Here is an 18,414-nt window from a genome sequence, read left to right on the forward strand (position 1 = left end):
AGCCCTTCAAGCAGGGCTGCTTCTTGGCCGCAGCCCAACTCACCTCCTCCTTGCAGCCTGCCCAGGCCCAAGAGCTAAGAGCGGTCAGTAGTGAGGAAGGGAACCTGTCTGGCCCATGAATTCCACTGCATTCACGTGGCCCATCACAAAAGATGAGCGATTCTGCTCAGTAACTGGCTGGAAGCGAGCCAAGCTCCCCGCACTTCCCAGGCAATGAGCGCACACCCGGTGGGAGGGTAAGAGCCTTGTTTTATAAGATTCCTTTGGGCCAAGCTCCCACCCGTCAGCGCTGAACCCAGGCCAGGCCTGAGCCCCTGGCAGCTGCCCGGGGACCCGACTGCCCTGCCTGGCCCCTGGAGGGGGTCCTGCTGTCCCTTGCATTGACAATACTGGAAGAGCCGGGCCGTCGGGCGGGCTGGGGTGGAGTGCGGGCGGAGCTGCCTCAGTCAGTGGTACAGCAGCAGGGGCCTGCCCGAGTAGGAGACGTTGTCCTTCAGGAGGGGGGACCCCACAGGCATGCGCACCTTGTTCCAGCGGTGGCCTTTGTTGTAGATGGGCTTGACGGAGCGGGGAGACCAGCGGGTCAGGTACCTGTGGAGGGAGGACGGGAGGCAGCTGTGAGGGCTGGCGGCCCACCAAATCCTTTTGCCAGTTTTCCTTTCCTGAGAAGGGGCTTTTCCTGGGAGCCACCGCCAAGTGTGCTGTAAACAGATGGGTTGGGCTCCTGCTGCTGCAGGCGTGTGTGGCCAGGGCCAGGCTGCACAAGGCCACGTGCGCCCTTGATCCTGATGAGTTGTCAATGTTTGTGTGTATCTGCTGGGGGAGGAGGCGGAGGAAGAGGCTGCGCAGCCGTGGGGAGAGGAGGCTGACGTAAGGGCCTGGAGGAGACCTTCCCTCTGCCCCACTTGGCTCATCTGCCCTGCACACCCCCCCCTCCAGCCTTCAGGGAACAAGCCTGGGCAGCCCCTCCCCCAACCCACGACAGGAGCCAAGGGTGAGGGCCTGTGGGTGCAGTCCTAGCCCAGGAAGGTTCTTGTGAGTGGGTGCGGGGAAAGATGGCTGCCGCCCATAGTCCTCTGACCCCCTCTGGGGATGGCAGGGCCCTGACGGTTCCCGGAAAAGTGGCCCACGCCGGCTGGACTGGGGTTTGCTCCGTCCAGAACGAAACCTGGATCCCGTCCAGAGAGGCCCACCCTTTGTCTTGAAAGCTCAACCATGGCAAAGGCCAGGATCCTCCCCTGCTTCCATGTTAGGTTGCGGCTCAACCCAGCTGCCTCCAGGGACCCTCAAATGAGAGGCTTAATTAAAAAAATTAATAACTGTGGCTGAAACTTTTAGATACCAGTGAAAAAATGGCTGCTGATGTATATATTTCCATTGAGCTCCCTGGACCTCCGTCTTCTGCCGGGAGAGGAAGTAAAGAGCTGTGGGGTGCGGGGGGCAGGCGGGAGCAGCCTTCCCCGTGTCCTGGTCTGTCAGCGCCCCAGCGGGTGCACCTGTGCGGCGGGCTGGTGGTGCTGCGCCGGCAGGAGAGTAAGGGTAAAGGGACGGCAGCATGTGGCAGGCTCCAGGCTTTGGGGGGTTAGGGGGATGGGTGGAGAAGTGGGCTGTGGGAGCAGAATCCCCCAAAGGGGTGCCTACCAGATCTGAAGACCCAGAAAACCCGAAGGCTGACTGGGTCCTCCGAAGCTGTTGCCCCAAAGCTGTCCTTTCCCCCTCGCCCTGGAGAGACCTCAGGAAGCCAGGCTTTAGCTGTCCCTGGACCTGAGGCCTGTGCCACACAGAGCAGCCAGCCACGGGGAGAGGGCCGGGGCCTCTGGCCAGCTCTCTGGGGTCACTCCAGCTCTAAGAAGCACCAAGGCTCCTTTCTCCTACCTCTCCCGAAGGGGTGAGGAAGGAGGAAGCGTGGCTCCCCGGGGTCCAGGAGGGCCTAGGCCAGTGCCTGGCAGCTCAAGGACCTTTGGATGGAATCATAATGTCCCTTGTAAGGAATCAACCTCCCTCATAGCCAGGACTCCCTCTCCTCCCCAGGGTGGCCTTTTGCAACCTTAGAGCCCCCACACGTCATCAATCCTGTGTCACGTTAAAGGACACCGGATATATGGGAGGGAGTCTGGCTTTGCTTCAAAGGCCCGAGGGCAGGATGGATTGTGTCCTGAGGCCTGCTGCTGTCTCTGAACAAGTCAGGGCGGGGGTGGGCTCAACCCCCAAATGGTCCACAGCATTTTTGGGAAAGACAGAAAGAGGTTAATATGTCCCATTCCCTCAGGGCTGCTGGCAGATGGCCTAGCTAGCAGTGTGGGCGGTGCAGGTGGCCAGGCGTCCGTGAAGCCCTAGTGCTGGCCCTGTGCCCCCAGCCCAGCAATCCATGGCCTCCTATGCTCCATGCCTGGCTTCTGTTGGGGATCAGCCTAGGAGGTTTGCTGCGGGCAGAGTGTCTTGCTTTGCTTTAACCACAGACCGCAGTTTCAGTGGTGTCAGGATAGGCTGAAGGAGGGAGGGGCCACTGATGGGGGGAACAAGAAAAAACACCAACATCAACTTTACAGACACAGACCTACTCTCAACAAAGGGATACTGTAGTGCTAGGAGTATGTGATATGGTTATCATCAGAGATGACTTTTTGGGTGTTAAACAAAAATCTATTTCTACACCAGAGGGGCCACCCTGCTTAGGCTGGAAGGCAGACTGATGGATTCCAGGATCTAGGGGCCTTCCTCTCCTCCTCTGTAGAACCTCGGGACCTCACGGAGCGCCACGTGTAGCTGTGCAGGTCGCTGACTGCACAACTCTAAGAGCACTATTCGCAACCTAGTCGACGTGGAGGCAGCCTTGAAGTTCTGCAGTGTCGGATTTGTAGAGCTCTACCCAGTGGCTCTGCCATGAGAGCCCTCTCATTTCCATTTCTAAGGCCTCATTCTGCCCTTTAATAACCCTGGTGCTATGACTGAAGGTTTGTAGAAGCGCTCTGACATTCCCATAGCAACCCAGTATGATGTCATAAACAGAGGATTAGCACATTCTAATACCCGAGCAGCAGACCTTCTTACCCCTTTACCCCATGCTAAGGGCGGGGGAGAGCCAAGGAGGGAGGCCGAGGCTGGCTGGGAGGGTAACAGAGGCGCGCACAGTGGCAACTGCAGTGTGGGACCGAGCATGGGGAGTGGGGGGGTGGGGGGTGGAGCACTCTGGCTTTTCTGAGCCGTGGGACGAGCTCCAGGAGGCGGCTTCCCCAGCGAGGGCAGAGGGCCTGCAGAACTCTCTGGGTGCTGACACCCAAGGTGGCTTACCTGTTAAGTCGGGGTTTGCTCTTTGGAACAAATCCTTCGGGAAGCTTCGGCCTGTGATTTGGGAGCAGACCTGAGTGGAGGGAGGAGTACTTAAGGGGATGGCTGGAGGGAAAGCCCAAGGGGGTGGGAGGCTGGCCCAGGCGGGTGCGTGTCATGAAGCCAGTCCAGGAGGGGCTGGACCATGGGGCAGCTGGAGGGTGGAAGTGGTGCCCACAGCCCCCTGCCCTCTTAGCCCCGAGGGGCCTTCTACCTGCTCGGTGGGCCATCTTCACACACTCCTCAATTTTGAGGTGCTCCTCCTGGCACAGGCCTGTGATTCTTCGGGGCAGCATGCCCCCGTGTGGCCGGATGAACTGGCTGAGCAGCAGAACATCCTGGTGGTAACAGAAAATAGGAGAGGAGAGTCATCTGGAGGGACTGCGAGGGGCTGAAGCCTCCCTCTGGAACCGACCTGAGACCAAATCCCTCCACAGAGCTTTGCGCACGGGCCTGCGGCCTCCACCCTCCTAAGACTTCAATCCCCACTTAGCTAGATTTCCTGACCCTCTTACCACCCCAAGAGCGCTCAGCTCCTCCGTGAGATGGTCTTTTCAGAGACTAGGTTAGCGAACGAGAACACACTGACACCTTCCCTGGTGATGAAAGGTCTGCTCTTCTTGGGTGTCGCAGGGTATGTTCTGTACTTCTGCCCAAGAGGGGAAAACCTCCACCTCTTCTGCCCCCAGCCTACGTGCCACAGGCTAGAGGACCCGTGGAGAGCCCCCTACAGTCTGCTGTTCCCTCTGAAGCCCCAGGCAGCAACGAGCTGAAGACGAAGGGGCCAGGGTTGAGAGGTTAAATCCCAGGTCTTTCCAAGCCCTTGGGACCAGATGTAAATGGATTCTTGGGCTTTCTTTGAGCCATCAGACTGCTTTGTACTGAATCAAGGAAAGAGGGATAAACAGAGCCAGAATCAAGAGAGACCACTTTCCCTCCCAACTCTCACCATCTGGCTGAGGGGGTTAAATAAGTCTCCCGCCCCGCCCACCCCAAGGGGCGTGGCCGGCCCTTCCGCAAAGTCCTGGTCCACAAACTGATTCGCTGCCCTGGCAGGTGCCTCGCTCCCTTGCTGCATAACCGCAGATTTGTTTTAGTCACTGGACAGCTCCCAGGGGACCCAGGCCCCCAATCCCCACCCCTGTAATCTTCAGAATCTGATAAAAAAGAATTTGGATTGGATTATCCAGGGCTAATACACTGGGCTCACAGCCTCAGCGCCCCCACTGCAGGCTGCCAAACAAGCCGATAGCTTTGTGCAGCCAGGCTGGTGGTGTCCTGAGCAGGAAGGGGTAAAACGAAAACAACTTCTTCAGGCTTCACCTTGGAGGGGATTGGATTTCTCCTGCTGAATAAACAGAGCCAAGTCCATTTCTTGGAAATGGCTGGTAGGAAGAGTGCTCTCCGGTGGCCAGGCATGTGGGGTGGGGGGGGAGTCACCTCCTCACCTGCAGCTGGGATGCCAAGCAGGGTCACCACCCCACTAACTTCCACGTCACAAGAAGCTGAGCACACTGCCCCATGGCCTGCAAGTCCCCTGCTACTCCAGGTGGCCAGAAGCAGAAGGCTGGGGCAGGGCAGAACCCCCCACCCCCACCTTGGGGTGGCCTGAAGCCAAGGCTCCCAGCCCAGGAGATTAGTTGGGTTGTTCTGTTCAGATCCCATGGGCATGTGGCCTCTCCTGCTCTCACCACCTGACCGGGATCTCTGCCCTTAGTCATCCTATTCCACAGAGGGGCACAGGGACAACCTGCAGCTCACACTGGCCCAGAGCCTGAATCACCTGAAACCTAAAAATAGGGTGCTTAATATCACCCACAGAACGCTGAAGGACAAGTGAGGGTTTCTCCAGGGCTGTGTCTTGCCCCGGGCCCGCCCCACCTCTAGATGATGGAGAACGGTAGCAGGGACCCAGGCCTGCCTGGGTTTTGTACCCCTGAGTTTGCGTCCCAGCTCTGACATTCACTAGCTCATTAACTTCGCCATGCCTCACATTTCCTCATCTATAAATACAGTACCCACTTGATGGGGATACTGTGAAAACTAAGCGAATGAGGGCATGGAGGTGCTTTCACACAGAGCAGCACTGCATGCAGCTCACACACACTTCTCTCTCGCCATCTCTCCATGACACACGGCTGTGGAAGAGCCACAGCAAACAGGTCTCTGTAAGTCCAATGTGGAAAGAGAGTAATGGGCCCTCAGATCACCCTGGGGCTCTCCTGATATGCCCTCCGTACAGAAGGAGGAAGCCAAACCCAGATCCTGATCCCCGCACAGCCCCCCACCCCCGGCTTCCCAGGAACACAGCCCTGAGACTGGGCCCCAGGGCCCTGGTGGTCTGAATCACACGAACTAATTCACTGACTCTCTACCCTGCTGCATGTTAGAATCACCTAGGGCGCTTTCCAAAATAATGATGGCTGGGCTCTAGCCCAGGCTGCTGGAGTCAATGTCTGGGGGTGGAGCCTGAACAGTTTTTAAACCTCCCTGTATTTTTTTTGTTTTTGTTTTTAGCTGCTTCCATGGCATGTGGAAGTTCCTGGGCTAAGGATCAGACCTCAGCAGTGACAACAGTGAGTCCTTAACTGCCAGGCCACCAGGGAACTCCCTTCCCTGTGATTGATGTGCAGCCGGGAGGGAGAGCGCCGGACAAGATGCTTCTGTCTTGGTGGCTTCATGAGATGCTGCTTAAGCCCAGGGGCAACACGAGCTCCTCGATGTGCAAATGTGTGTCTGTGCTCAGACTCACCTCGTAGTTATACTTGTGCTTCAGGTTCCAGCGACAGATGGGGCACTGACCAGTGGGGTTGGGGGGGTTTGGACTTTCCTGGGGAGTCTCTGTGATTCGGCCTTCGATCTAGGAGGCAGAGAGACAGCCAGTGAGGGAGAGGGCTGGGTGGAGCCTCTGGTCCCCAGGCAGCCCCCCAAGTGGTAGGAAATGCTGGTGAGCCTTCCTCTCTGGGGGCCTCGTGGGAGCAGCCAATGGGTCTCTCCGCCTAACTGTGGTGGTGGCTCTGCAGTTGCTGGATACTAGGCTTTGGGGTGGCCTGCAAGGATAGTAGAAACCAGACTTAATGCTGGTGGCAAGAGGGAGGGGGCTTTGCTGTATCAGTTAACTGCTACCTTTCCTTCCTCAAAAAGACAAAAGCCCCACAACATTATGGAGCCCTCTGCCTGCTTTGGGAAAAAGTCATAAATGCACATGGTAAAAAATTTCAAACTGTGCAAGGATGTGGCGCCCAAAGGCAGTCTGTCTTCCATCCCACGTATCCTTCTCAGAGGAAACAGCAGCTTCCACGTTAGCTGACGGGGATAAGTCTATGCCAGTGGTCCTCAGCCAGGCATGATTTGCCTCCCAGGGGACCCTGGACAATGACTGAGACAGACATCTCTGATCATCTCCACAGGGGGATGGGGAGCTACTGGCCTCTAGTGGGAAGTTTCTACAACACAGAGGTCAGTCCCCACAACAGAGAATCAGCCAGTCTAAAATGCCAACAGCGCTGGCCTGAGAGAACAGGTCTAGGCCAAAGAAGACGGCCGCGTGCACCCCCTTCTCCCCTCTCATAAAACACAAGGGGAGGACGTGATCCTATCACTTTGGATGCCACTGTTCAAGCCCTGTCGAGGCCAGGTGTGAAATGACCTTCACCGTGGCTGCTGTATCCTGTGACACAGACTTGGAATTACCAACTGCAATAAACCTATGCTTGGGGAGTCAGCTCCAATTGCAGGAGGGGGAGTTCAGAAAGCCTTGCTGATTGAGGCCACGGATTATGAGAGTAAGGTTGGGACAGGTTTGAGAGGCTTTGGGAGGGAAGTAACGCTGTCCTGGGGGGGGAGAATTGCAAAAGGCGAAGGGGGTCAAAGCAAGGCTTGGCCATGCAGGTTGCTGCCACTACCTTTCTGCCAAAGCTACTGCAGCGAGCCAGAACTGGAGACAAGTGCTGGGGAAAGTGTGCAGGCACACAGAAGGTCTTAAGGGGGGTTAAGGTGGGCCTGAGGGGGTGGGGAGAGAGTAATGTTTGCTGACCCCCCCACTATAGGGCCTGGCTCTGTGCTAATAATGGTCCACTTATATCTCATTTAACCCCTCAACCTAATGAGGGCGGCATCATGATCTCATTCCACTGAAGAAGAAAGCGAGACCCTAAAGAATGAATAACACCCCAAGTCAGCCACGCTGTGCCTCTCCAGGCATGGCTGGGCTCCCTCCCCCCAGGCTCTCGCAGGCCTCTGTGTTCATTCCACAAATAGCAAATTCATGCCCCACAGGAAACACACTCTTTACTCTCAAAACCCAGATGTGTTTCTCTCCGTCAGCACGGAGTTTACAGGGTGAATTCTTGCTTCGGCTTTGAATAAGGGAACCAAAAAAGGTGCCCGCAGGGGATGGGGGCCCCTAGAAAGAACTGGTTTGAAGCTAGGCAGTGAAAAGGCTGAGGGAGGGAGTGCTGGGGGCGGGGGGTGGGGGGACCCAAAGAGGAAACTCTAAGGGCCTGTCCCGGGGATAAGACAGCCTTGGGGAGGATGGAGCTTGGCTGGCTGCCAGAGGGGTTAAATCCCTGGTTGACATGGAAGCTACAGAGGCTTCTGGGAGCTTCTGTGGAGTGGTTGAGGATTTCTTGGAGGCGTGGAAGGCCATGTGAAAACAACGTTGTCTTTTAGGGATTATAGGATAATCTAGGCCCCGTGACTCCTGGAGGAAGGGCAGTGAGATGGGCCGGGTGAGGGAAGGGAGGGAGTGGGTGTGTGAAGAACTGTTCTAACTTTCTCACCAGCAGACAAGCCAGGGCGCCAGCTATGAGCTCAGGGCCCAGAGAATGTCACCTTCTAACGACATCACTGAAGGAGGCGCTTCGTCATCCTAGGCAGAAAGGAAAGACAGAGAGATCCAGGCTTCTGGCCCGGGGTCAACTCACTCTCTCTGGTCTTGCCATTACCTTGGTCTCCCCTTTGGAAAACTGACTATCACTTGCCAAAGAACATATCAGCAAATAACCTCTAAGTCCCTGTCATTTTTTTTCCCCTTTTTTTAGGGGCTGCACCCACAGCATATGGAGGTTCCCAGGCTAGGGGTTGAATCGGAGCTGTAGCCGCCAGCCTATACCACAGCCACAGCAAGGCAGGAACCTTAACCCACTGAGCGAGGCCAGGGGGTGAACCTGCATCCTCATGGATGCTATTCAGATTTGTTTCCACTGAGCCATGACGGGAACTCCCCAAGGGCCAACTCTAATCAGATACCAGATGCCTCAGTCCAGGCACAGTGACTGTTCCTGATCAACACACTCTTGCACACAGGTGAAAAATAGCAAACTGTGGGATTTAGGGTCACAGAGAGAGTGGATCCTGAAGCTGGGAGTCCAACTGGGGCCTCCCTCCCTCCCTCCCTGAGAGGAGCAGACAGGCAGCTCCAAGCGTTAAAGAGGTTAGAAGTGGCCCACTCAACAGTACTCACTATAGTTGTCTTCCCATCTTGGATCTCCACCACTGCAGAGATAAAGGGGAAAAATTAGGGCAGCCATTTATAAGGAACGGGGAGGTTCAAATAACAGCTCCAGCTACACACACAGAGAAACGGAGCCTTCCATCTGCACGCTCTCACAGTCCCCACCCGGAAGAGGAAGTGTGCTGGGTTCGCTTCCCAGTGCCAAGGCTCTGCCTGGGATAAGGCTCTCCACACTGTCTCTGCCTTTCTAAGCCAAGACGACCTGGGTTCTAGTCAAGGGACTTGGCAAGATCCTGTCCTACCACTGTCAGTGGTAATGGCCTAAGAGCTGGGGCAGGGATCAGGGGGATGGCGCGAGGAGCCGGGGGCGGGGGGGTGGGGTGGGTGCAGAAGCCACTAAAACCCCTTCAAATGTACGCATTGCATGTGTCCTTTCAGAAAAGAACCAGACAACCATGGTTCCTGACCTTGACAAGTTTGCAGTTTAAGATACAGCACTGAACAAACACTGCTCCAGGGGCCCCAGTGGCAGATAAGCAGCGAGACCAGTTTACTCCTAAAACATCCTGAGGTCCTCATGCTGAAGCTGTGTGAGTCAAATCCTCTCCCCTCCCTACAGGGGTGCTTTTGTTTTCCACCCTGGAGAGGGGTGGAAAAGTCCAGGCAGACTAGGACTAGGTCCTAGGTCCTAGGGTCCGGGCAGACTTTAAGGGAAGTACTGCAGTTCCCCACTGTGTGGGACTCCCTCAGCTCTTGGGCTGTTTAGGTGGGAGGCAGTCAGAAGAGAACCCGAGAGAGCAAGGCAATGAAGTCGCACACATGTCGGGTGGCACATTTCCTCTTACTTAACCAGAAGGCAGAACCACAACCAAGCTCACATCCCACATTCAACGAAGATAATCAAATAGAAAGTTCTTGGAGAGTCTCCCTTGGCCTCCCAGTTTCTTCAGAAAGAGAGAAGCCATGGCTTCTAGCATAGGAACTGGCACACTGCAGATGCTCAATAAATGCTAGGGAGCAAAACACGTGTCCCGGTCCCCTTCTGACTGCTCATTACTGTAACAGAAAATGTGAGTGCACACAGCTGGGCTGCAAACTCTCTCCCCAAATACGAAAACCATATTTTAACTGTAGCTTGGCTACTACAATTAGTTCTACTCAGCTCTAGCCAAGGAAAGAAGCAGTTCAAATTAGAAAGAGCCTCAGGTTAACTTTGAGAATCTAATGAAAGTCATGGACCTCGCCCTAGAAACATGTCCATAAGCATACACACAATTAGACACGGATTACAGGAGGCTCACAGACCCCCTGCAGCCACGTACCTAAACGGGTAATGCTGGTGGGTAACACTGGTTTTCCCTTAGCGGTGGCAGGAGGTGACTTCCTAGTTTCTAAAGTAAACATGTACTGCTTTTGCAATAAAAAATAAACAATATAAAGGGAGAAAGAGACTGAGGAAAAAAGTGAGGCAATTCTAAGCCACCCGAGGCCCAACAACAGCATCTGTGATCCCTGTGTGTCTGTGACCGACACCTAATTGGACACAGACTGCCTGGAATCCCCCCTCCCCATTTGTTTTCTGGGCCTGTCCATTCATAAAGCCTCATTACGCCAAACTACCAACCTGAGAGTTCCTCGACTTCAACTCCAGACACCCAAAGGAGTACCAATGGCCAGAAAGGCCCCGAGGCTTTCCCCGGAGAACACTGGAGTTCCTAAACAATTCAAACACAAACTCGGTTTCTCCCTGGGAGAGAAATCGTATCACCCCACACATGGATCTACTTGTTCCAAACAGAGACCAGCCTAAATGGGATGTGGGTGAGACTCAACCTGGTGCTCAGTCAGGCCAGCACAGCTGCAGGGGGACAGTCACAAACCTGGGGGGAGGGGTGGAAGGTGGGCACTGCCCCAGCCCAGCAGGGCTGCCGGGCACCCGGGAGGATGCTCTGCAAACCAAGTTGGGAGAGGGACAAAGGGTGGCCCGACCTGAGCAACAACAGGTAGGGGGTGAGTTTCTAAGAAACCTGATAGGAAACAGAAGGAGAGACCCATTCTGGTACCACTCAGGTCGCCGTGAGATGAAGCAGGCAAACATGTGCTTCCCCTCCCCGTGGAGGCACTTGGGTCCGAACCATGAGGTAAACAAGCCTAGCAAAACACACATCACTCCCGGCAGAGAACCAAACCCTGAAGTCATCCCACTGGCCCCTGGAAGAGAGATCAAAGCCCGTGGCAAGCTCCACTGCTCATGAGCTCCCCACACTGCAACTCTGAGCCAGTGAATCATCTCGCTACAAGCCAGTGGGTAAAACAATAGGCAGATGCTTATCTATTAGAGACAATTTGTCAAATCAGAAGGAATGACCTGAGAACTCACGGGACCTAGACTGATCGGGCGGTGTCTCAGTGCAGGGGCAGAGGGCCTGCTGGAGCCTGAAGAGACCCTTGTAGATTTCAAGCCTCTGAAAACAGGAGATAGGAATCAAAATGATATTGCTTTTCAGCCTGCATACAAAAACATGTCAAAACCAAATAAAACCTAAGATCCAGCTTGTCCCTGGCCTCTTCTCCATTCAAGAGAAGTGGGGGTGGCTAAGAAAAGCTGGACTAACAGAGAACTGTTAGTCACTAATGGAAAACTTGTTTAGAAAAAGATAGGATCACTCTTGTGTTCTGAGATAGGGCTGTATCAAGTAAACTAAGGAAAGATATGAAGCAATTTTCTAAACTAGGATTTAAGGGCCAAAATCTTCTAAGACAGTCACTTGTCATACATACTAAATAATCTGTGCCACATGAGGCAACACATTTGTGCACCCGTGGCGAGTACAGTTGGCTTCCACCCACCGTGGAGAGCTCCAACCGAACTGGAGACACAGTCTTTGCCCTAGAGGAGAAAAGGGAACTGAACCAAGCACGGGAACTTCACTCTAATAAAGTCTATGCCTCGTAAAGAGGTCCTTTGAGTACTTCAGTAAATACTCGCCTAGGATGGAGTCCAAGATAACTGAATTATAACAGTCTAGAGCAAACAGCATCACGGTGAGATCGCAGTGAACGTAAAAAGACCCTGACGGCCACGCAAACACAGACACAGTGAATGACAGCAGAATAAAGACCCAACTGTTTAGTAAAGGAGGAAGTGAGCCGGAGTGGAGGGCACTGCTGCAGGAAGTGCCCAAGGACCAAAGGATCCAGGAACTCTTGAGCAGAGTGCAAAGGGATGGAGTAGTCGAACGGCAAGGTGACTAAAAGGCGGTCTCGTGTGGGGCCAGGGAGTAGAGCGCCCATTTGGGAAGTGTGGCCAGGCAAGGTGGCTAAAAGGCGGTCTCATGTGGGGCCAGGGAGTAGAGCGCCCATTTGGGAAGTGTGGCCATTGACAACTTTTCTCCAACTCCTTTCTTATTCAAGCGCTGCTCCCTTCTGTTCATCTTTAATTCTGCCACTAACGTTTTCGGATTCTCTCATCACCTACCCCCTCCTTTTCCCTTGGACCCCTGAGGGAATGTCCCTCTGTACTAGCCTTCCAATGAAGAGTGTTACTGCTGCACAAAAACCTCCACTAGCAGGTTACTCTGGACTATGTCTGCTGGGTTCTTTAAAGCCCCTAATTTGCTCGCTCCTCCCTCAAAGCTTTTCGTTTTAGGGCTGTCCTCCAGCAAGCTCCTTAGCTAACTGGAAAAGAGGAAGAAGATTCCCTTTAGCCTTTACTCATTTCAACACACTCTGCTCGGAGGGGCTGATAGATCATCACCGTTAATTCAGATAGTCAGATGTGTTTAATTTTCTTGTTTTAAATGTATTTTCTTCACAAGGGTTCTAAGAATGAGAAGGCAGGACTGAGGTACAACACAATCTTTGCTAAGTCTGACAGTGTCAATCATGAAAGCACTAAACGGTCCCCAGCAAGGTAAGCGATGAGAGCTTTCAGGGAAGGGAGGGAACCAAAGAGAAACCCTGCCAGGGAGTACCAAGGTGATATCGCTGGTGGACAGGGAAGAGCACTGGCTGTACTTCCAACGCCTCCACTTAACGGCTGTGTGAGGCTGAGCAGCCACTGGACACCTCTGGATCAGATTTCCTCACTTGTAAAAATGCCAGTAATATTCACCTTTAAGGACTGTTGAGATAAATGTGTGTGGAAAACCTAGCACAGTGCTTGCAGCAAGTAAACCACAATCTCCATTTTTGTTTCCCTTTAGTCTTGCTTCTCCCATAATCATCTTTTTTGGTTTTGTGTATCCCTCTGCCAAACTTGAGACCAGGCTTTTTCAACAGCGGCAGGACTGATACTTTGGCCCAGGTGGTTCTTTGTTGTGTGGGGCTGTCCTGTGCATTTTAAGATTAAACATCGTTTAGCAGCATCCCTGGTCTCTACCAACAAGATGCCAGGAGTACCAGCTGTGACAACCAAAAATATCTCTCGACACTGCCAAATGTTCCGAGAGACAAAACTGTCCCCAACTGAGACCTACTGCTTTAGACTGAGTGTTTCTACAGGCAAGAGCAGTGGTGCTGGGTGCCTATGAACTCTGACTAAAGTTAAAGAGGATGATCTGATACTTTGAAGAGTAGAATACCTGAAGTTCCCATTGCGGCGCAACGGGATCGGTGGCATCTTAGGAGCACTGGGATGCAGATTCGATCCCTGGCCTGATACTGTGGGTTAAGGATCTGGTGTTGCCACAGCTACGGCTTAGATCACAAATGTGGCCAAAAAGAAGAAAAAGAAAAAAAGAAAGAAAAGTAGAATGCTTGAATGTTTTTAGCAAGACACCCACCTTCTTCCCCGACAACTTTAAATTCTAAGTGTGCAATATTATTTGTACGTCAAATATACCAGCTGGGACCAGTCAAAATTAGCTATATGTGTAATACTTTATGCCTCACATATAATGGATAGAATATCAAGAGAAACTTTTTTCATTCAAAGGCTCTAGAGATAGGTGGGTCTCAAGAAAAATACAGAATATGCTAATGCCTTCAGGTAAAGATCACTTCAATTCAATTATTTAGCTTTTAAGTATGACAATGAGCAATAGGAGCTACCAACTCAAGTATAAATGGCAAGGAAGACTTCAAAGACCCATCTCATAACATAGCCCATCACTTCACAAACTTGCCAACTGAAAAATGTGAATCTCAAATACTCCTTTGTAAAAAACCAAAACTAATCTTCTAGCCTATCCCCTGGGAACATAGATAGCAAAGAACTATTTTCAACTATGAATTTCATAAGGATGTGTAAATTGCAGCTGTTAGTATCTGACATTTGGTAGACACCCTCGAAAATGTTATGGGCACATGCCCATTTTGTAGCATGGCAACAGATGAAACACCTTATGCAAGTCCTTTCTATCAACAGCATGATCTCTTTGGTGTCTTTCTTTATCAATGAGTTTATCTAACCAGGCAGTATGCAGATTTTGTTGTTCTTTCTAGCAAACCGTTCCACCTTCCTTTTACAGCTAAATTCTTCAAATCCATCTATTTCCATTCTTCATGAATTATCTCTGATTTCCCCAAACTGGATTCCTTGTCTGCCATTCCATGGAAGTTGCTGTTTGAAAGCTAAAAAAAGGGACCTCTTCTGAGATAAATTCAATGTTCTCTCCAATGGGCTCTTCTTTTTAGACTTTTCTGCTCCCTCTGACAACAATGATCTCTATTTTCCTCTGGATACATCTCAGTTTTAGTTAGAGGATGTGATGGTCAATACTATGCCAGAATCTTAAAAACAAGCAAGCAACAAACAAAAAACCCCACTTCACTTCGTTTGCACATCACTCATCCTTTCCTGTTTCCAGCAGTGTACAAAGGAAGGCTTTGTCCTGAAAGATCTTTTCATTCACTGCCAGATTCCATCCTTTTATGAGCTTATTAAAGACACATCCCCTTCATGAAAACTTCTAATAGGGTTTGCTGTTTCCGGTAACTGAATCTCCCTGTACTTTCTCATGTAAATTCCTAATATATACACACCACCTTATTAGAACCTAACTTCTCAGGAAAAGGGCTGTATTTTCATTTTTTCCAAAATCCCTTGAAAGCTTTCAATACAGAACTTGGCCGTCAGTAAGCTCCCGGCTCAATACTAGAATCAGGCTGCCTGTCCAAGATTTAAGATTAATGAAAAGTAGAACCACCATCCAGCATATGCCTCTAGTTCAGCGGTTCAGCCGCCTTTCCACTTTAGCCTCTACTTCTCAGGGAGACTGGACAGAAAAGCCACTATTGGATTACAGCATTTTCAGGTGAGAAGCTGGAAAAGGAGGCCCTCGGGAAGGAACGAATCTTCAATTGAGATGTCCTTTCCGGATGGCGCAGGAAATCTTTAATGAAGGAGGCGGCCGCCCGAAGAATACGGAACGAATTACGACGCAGACCCTAAGCAAGAGCTTTTTTGAATCCTGGGACATGTTTCTTTTCTGCCCTTGCTAAATAAGCAAGCCTTTCTCTCCGATCTCCGTCCCCGTGAGGGCACTCACGCTGGGTGAGAGATTAAGGTTACAGCATCATGATGTGGAAAGGGATTTCAAGCACTCGGGAGCGCCAGCATTTCCGACGTTTCAGAACCGCAAGAAGGACAGGGAGGGAGGGGCGCAAGGGGGCTTAAGGAAGCAAACTTCGCTTCTTCACTTCAACCTTAGGAGGTCACCAGGACCGAGGACTCACCTTCTCTAAAGCCGCGAGATGGAGGCCGAGCCCAGCTGGTCGCGGCCGGGCCTGCCAGGAGCCCTCGGAGTAGCCGTCCACAGCCAGACACCAGAACATTGAGAACCACCATCTTGAAAACCAATCCCGACCTTTGTGCACTTCCGCTTCCGGAACGGCGCGCGCGCAGCCGCAGTGGTTGGCAGGAAGTGTGCGTCTTGTGGGTTTCCCGCTCCGTTATTTAGGTCATTTACATTTCCTCACCTCTCGGGTTTTGAGCTGAGTCTGTGTCAATCCTATACCTTATTCCGAGGGTCCAGGGGAGGTCTTTAGCTCCTGTCTGCAAGTCCTCAAAGTCTCCAAGGTCGCCTTCGTTTCCTGGCAGGCTGCTTCGGTAAAATCACCCGCACTACCCCATTTCTTTAAAACTTTTTCTTTTTTGCTGGTCAGATGTGGATTTTCAGCTTCTTGAGACTGGGTCTCGGTCTCTACCGGCGAGGTTGAAATGGTTTGAAACAGCAGCTATCCCGTAGACCTGGGATTGAATTAATACCCCGCCCCCGCCCCTCCCTCCCTTGGTGTTTAATTCTTTTGTCTCAGCGCTTTCCTTTGGCTGGTAAACGTATTTCTCAGGGGTCAGTTCAGACTTCACTTACACTGTGGAGTCTTTCTTAACTTCCCAGTTACTGGTTCTCAGCACCAGATACCTCTCCATCTTTGTACTCGGCCTAGTTTCAGCTTTGCGTGTATTTGTATAATGCGTTTCCTCACCAAACTGGAAACTCATTGAAGGCAAGGACATTGTTTTTTGGTTGACTTTCGTATCTACAGCACTTAGCACAGTGCCTGACACATAATGAGTGATACATATATTACATGTGTATATGTGTATATATATACACATGTACACATATAAAATGTATATAATGCAGGTAATGTGTGTAAAGTATGTATGTATATATCTACATTATATGTATACATACAATTACATACAATAAAACATATGGTTAAGATTAGATGAGATAAAACATAAGTACTCGATAAACATAAGCTCATTAATAAAGCAATTATCGAGATGGCCTTTTTGCTAGGTACTTATGACAAATTTGACATACTTGCCTAATAAGGAAGCTTATAGTACCAAGAAGAAAACAAAACTGCTCAGTTTTCCATCTTTTGGACTTGCAGGATGTATATAGGATATTCCCCTAGAAGTACAAAAGAAAGGAAAGTCATTCACAACTCAATTCCTCCACATGGTGGTTAGGATACTCTTTTCCACACCGGAAGGGATATTTTCCAGTTATCCTACTCTGATTCATAGATGGGAAGATTGAGCTCATTAAATGGCAGAACATGTTCCCTGATGAGGGGGAGGGAAGGAGCCCATCTTCCAGTTGGGACTGCCATGCTGGTGGACTGGGAGGATACAGAGCAGCAACTGCATGGGGGACTTGAATGGTATCACCATAGGTGAGAGGTGGGAGAAATGTGGCATTGGATTTTCTTAAAACACTGCATTCAGCAAAGACATGTCCTAGGAAGGGGAAACTTGCAGGAAAGGTCAATCTAGGTGTGTGAGACAGACACAATGATTATTGAGTGGAGCAGAGGGTTTTGGTGGGGTATATGCCTCGGAGATCTGGCCAGGATCAGGAAATCCTTGGCTTTCCTTGTAGCTTCTGCTTTCCTTCTGTACATATGACCTCGAACCCTTCCTGCTTGTACCATACCCCATACCATATCCCACCAACTTCTGGGGATCTGACAGGGATGAGAGCAGTAACAGAGCCTCACCCAGGGTTTGTTTTAGACCTAGTGAGCTAAAGTATTTGAGTGCTAACCTTCTCATTGTCTTATCCTAATTTAACACAATCAAATTTTATTTTAAAAAAACAACTTATATTTTCTACAATAACAAGTGACATGTGATCATTGTAAAAAGAAAATGAAGCAATAAAGTAAAAAGAAAAGTAATATTGAAGTTCCCTTGGTGGCTCATCTGGCATTGTCACTTCTGTAGCTCTGGTCACTTCTGTGGCATGGGTTTGGACCCTGGCCTGGGAGCTTTCACATGCTGCAGTTGTGGCCAAAAAGAAAAGATTTAAAAAAAAAAATCATCCACAATCTAGAGATAAGCATTTTTTACATTCAGCAGAATTAAATAATACTGTGCACATTCTTTGTTTTGTAATATCTTGCTTTTCTGAATCTATGCATAATCCTTACATGAAAAAACAGTTCTCTCAGACCACATTTGTCTCAGGAGAATAGACTTCACTTTAAAATATTTGTTTTTAAAGAATAACCTGAGAATTCCTGTCGTGGCTCATTGGAAACACATCTGACTAGTATCCATGAGGATGTGGGTTCGATCCCTGGCTTTGTTTAGTGGGTCGGGGATCTGGCGTTGCTATGAGCTGAGGCTTGGATCTGGAATTGCTGTGGCTGTGACATAGGTCGGCAGCTGTGGCTCGGATTTGACCCCTAGCCCAGGAACTTCCATATGCTGTGGGTGTGGCCCTAAAATAAATAAATAAAGTAAATAAATAAATAAAGTAAATAAATAAATAAATAAAGAGGGGTTCCCATCCTGGCACAGTGGAAACAAATCAGATTAGGAACCATGAGATTGTGTGTTTGATCCTGGGCCCTGCTCATTGGGTTAAGGATCTGGTGTTGCCGTGAGCAGCAGTGTAGGTCACAGAGGCGGTTTGGATCCTGCGTTGCTGTGGCTGTGGTGTAGGCCTGCAGCTACAGCTCTGATTCGACGCCCTAGCCTGGGAGCCTCCACATGCCACAGGAATGGCCCTAAAAAGACAAAAAAAAAAAAAAAAAAAGAAAGGAAAAATATCTGTGTATAAATGGGGACCTATGCAATTCAAACTCATGTTATTCAAGGGTCAACTGTATATATATCTATATATCTATATATTGATAAGCAGTGTTTTAATTTTAACAATTATCAAATATCA

The 18,414-nt window shown here is 50.7% G+C and overlaps 1 protein-coding gene across 1 annotated transcript; it reads right to left on the reverse strand.

Moving 5' to 3' along the window:
* Positions 1–229: 229 nt before the first annotated feature.
* MRPS18A (mitochondrial ribosomal protein S18A) lies at positions 230–15,615 on the reverse strand. The gene is made up of 6 exons (XM_047794606.1): positions 15,461–15,615; positions 8,792–8,823; positions 6,080–6,187; positions 3,542–3,665; positions 3,292–3,361; positions 230–591 (listed from the first exon to the last, which is right to left on the reverse strand). The coding sequence occupies exons 1-6, from the start codon at positions 15,570–15,572 to the stop codon at positions 447–449; spliced, it is 591 nt and encodes a 196-aa protein (XP_047650562.1). The 5' UTR covers positions 15,573–15,615; the 3' UTR covers positions 230–446.
* Positions 15,616–18,414: the final 2,799 nt, after the last annotated feature.

The sequence above is a fragment of the Phacochoerus africanus genome, chromosome 9 (assembly GCF_016906955.1).
Source record: "Phacochoerus africanus isolate WHEZ1 chromosome 9, ROS_Pafr_v1, whole genome shotgun sequence".
Taxonomy (NCBI): Eukaryota; Metazoa; Chordata; class Mammalia; order Artiodactyla; family Suidae; genus Phacochoerus; species Phacochoerus africanus.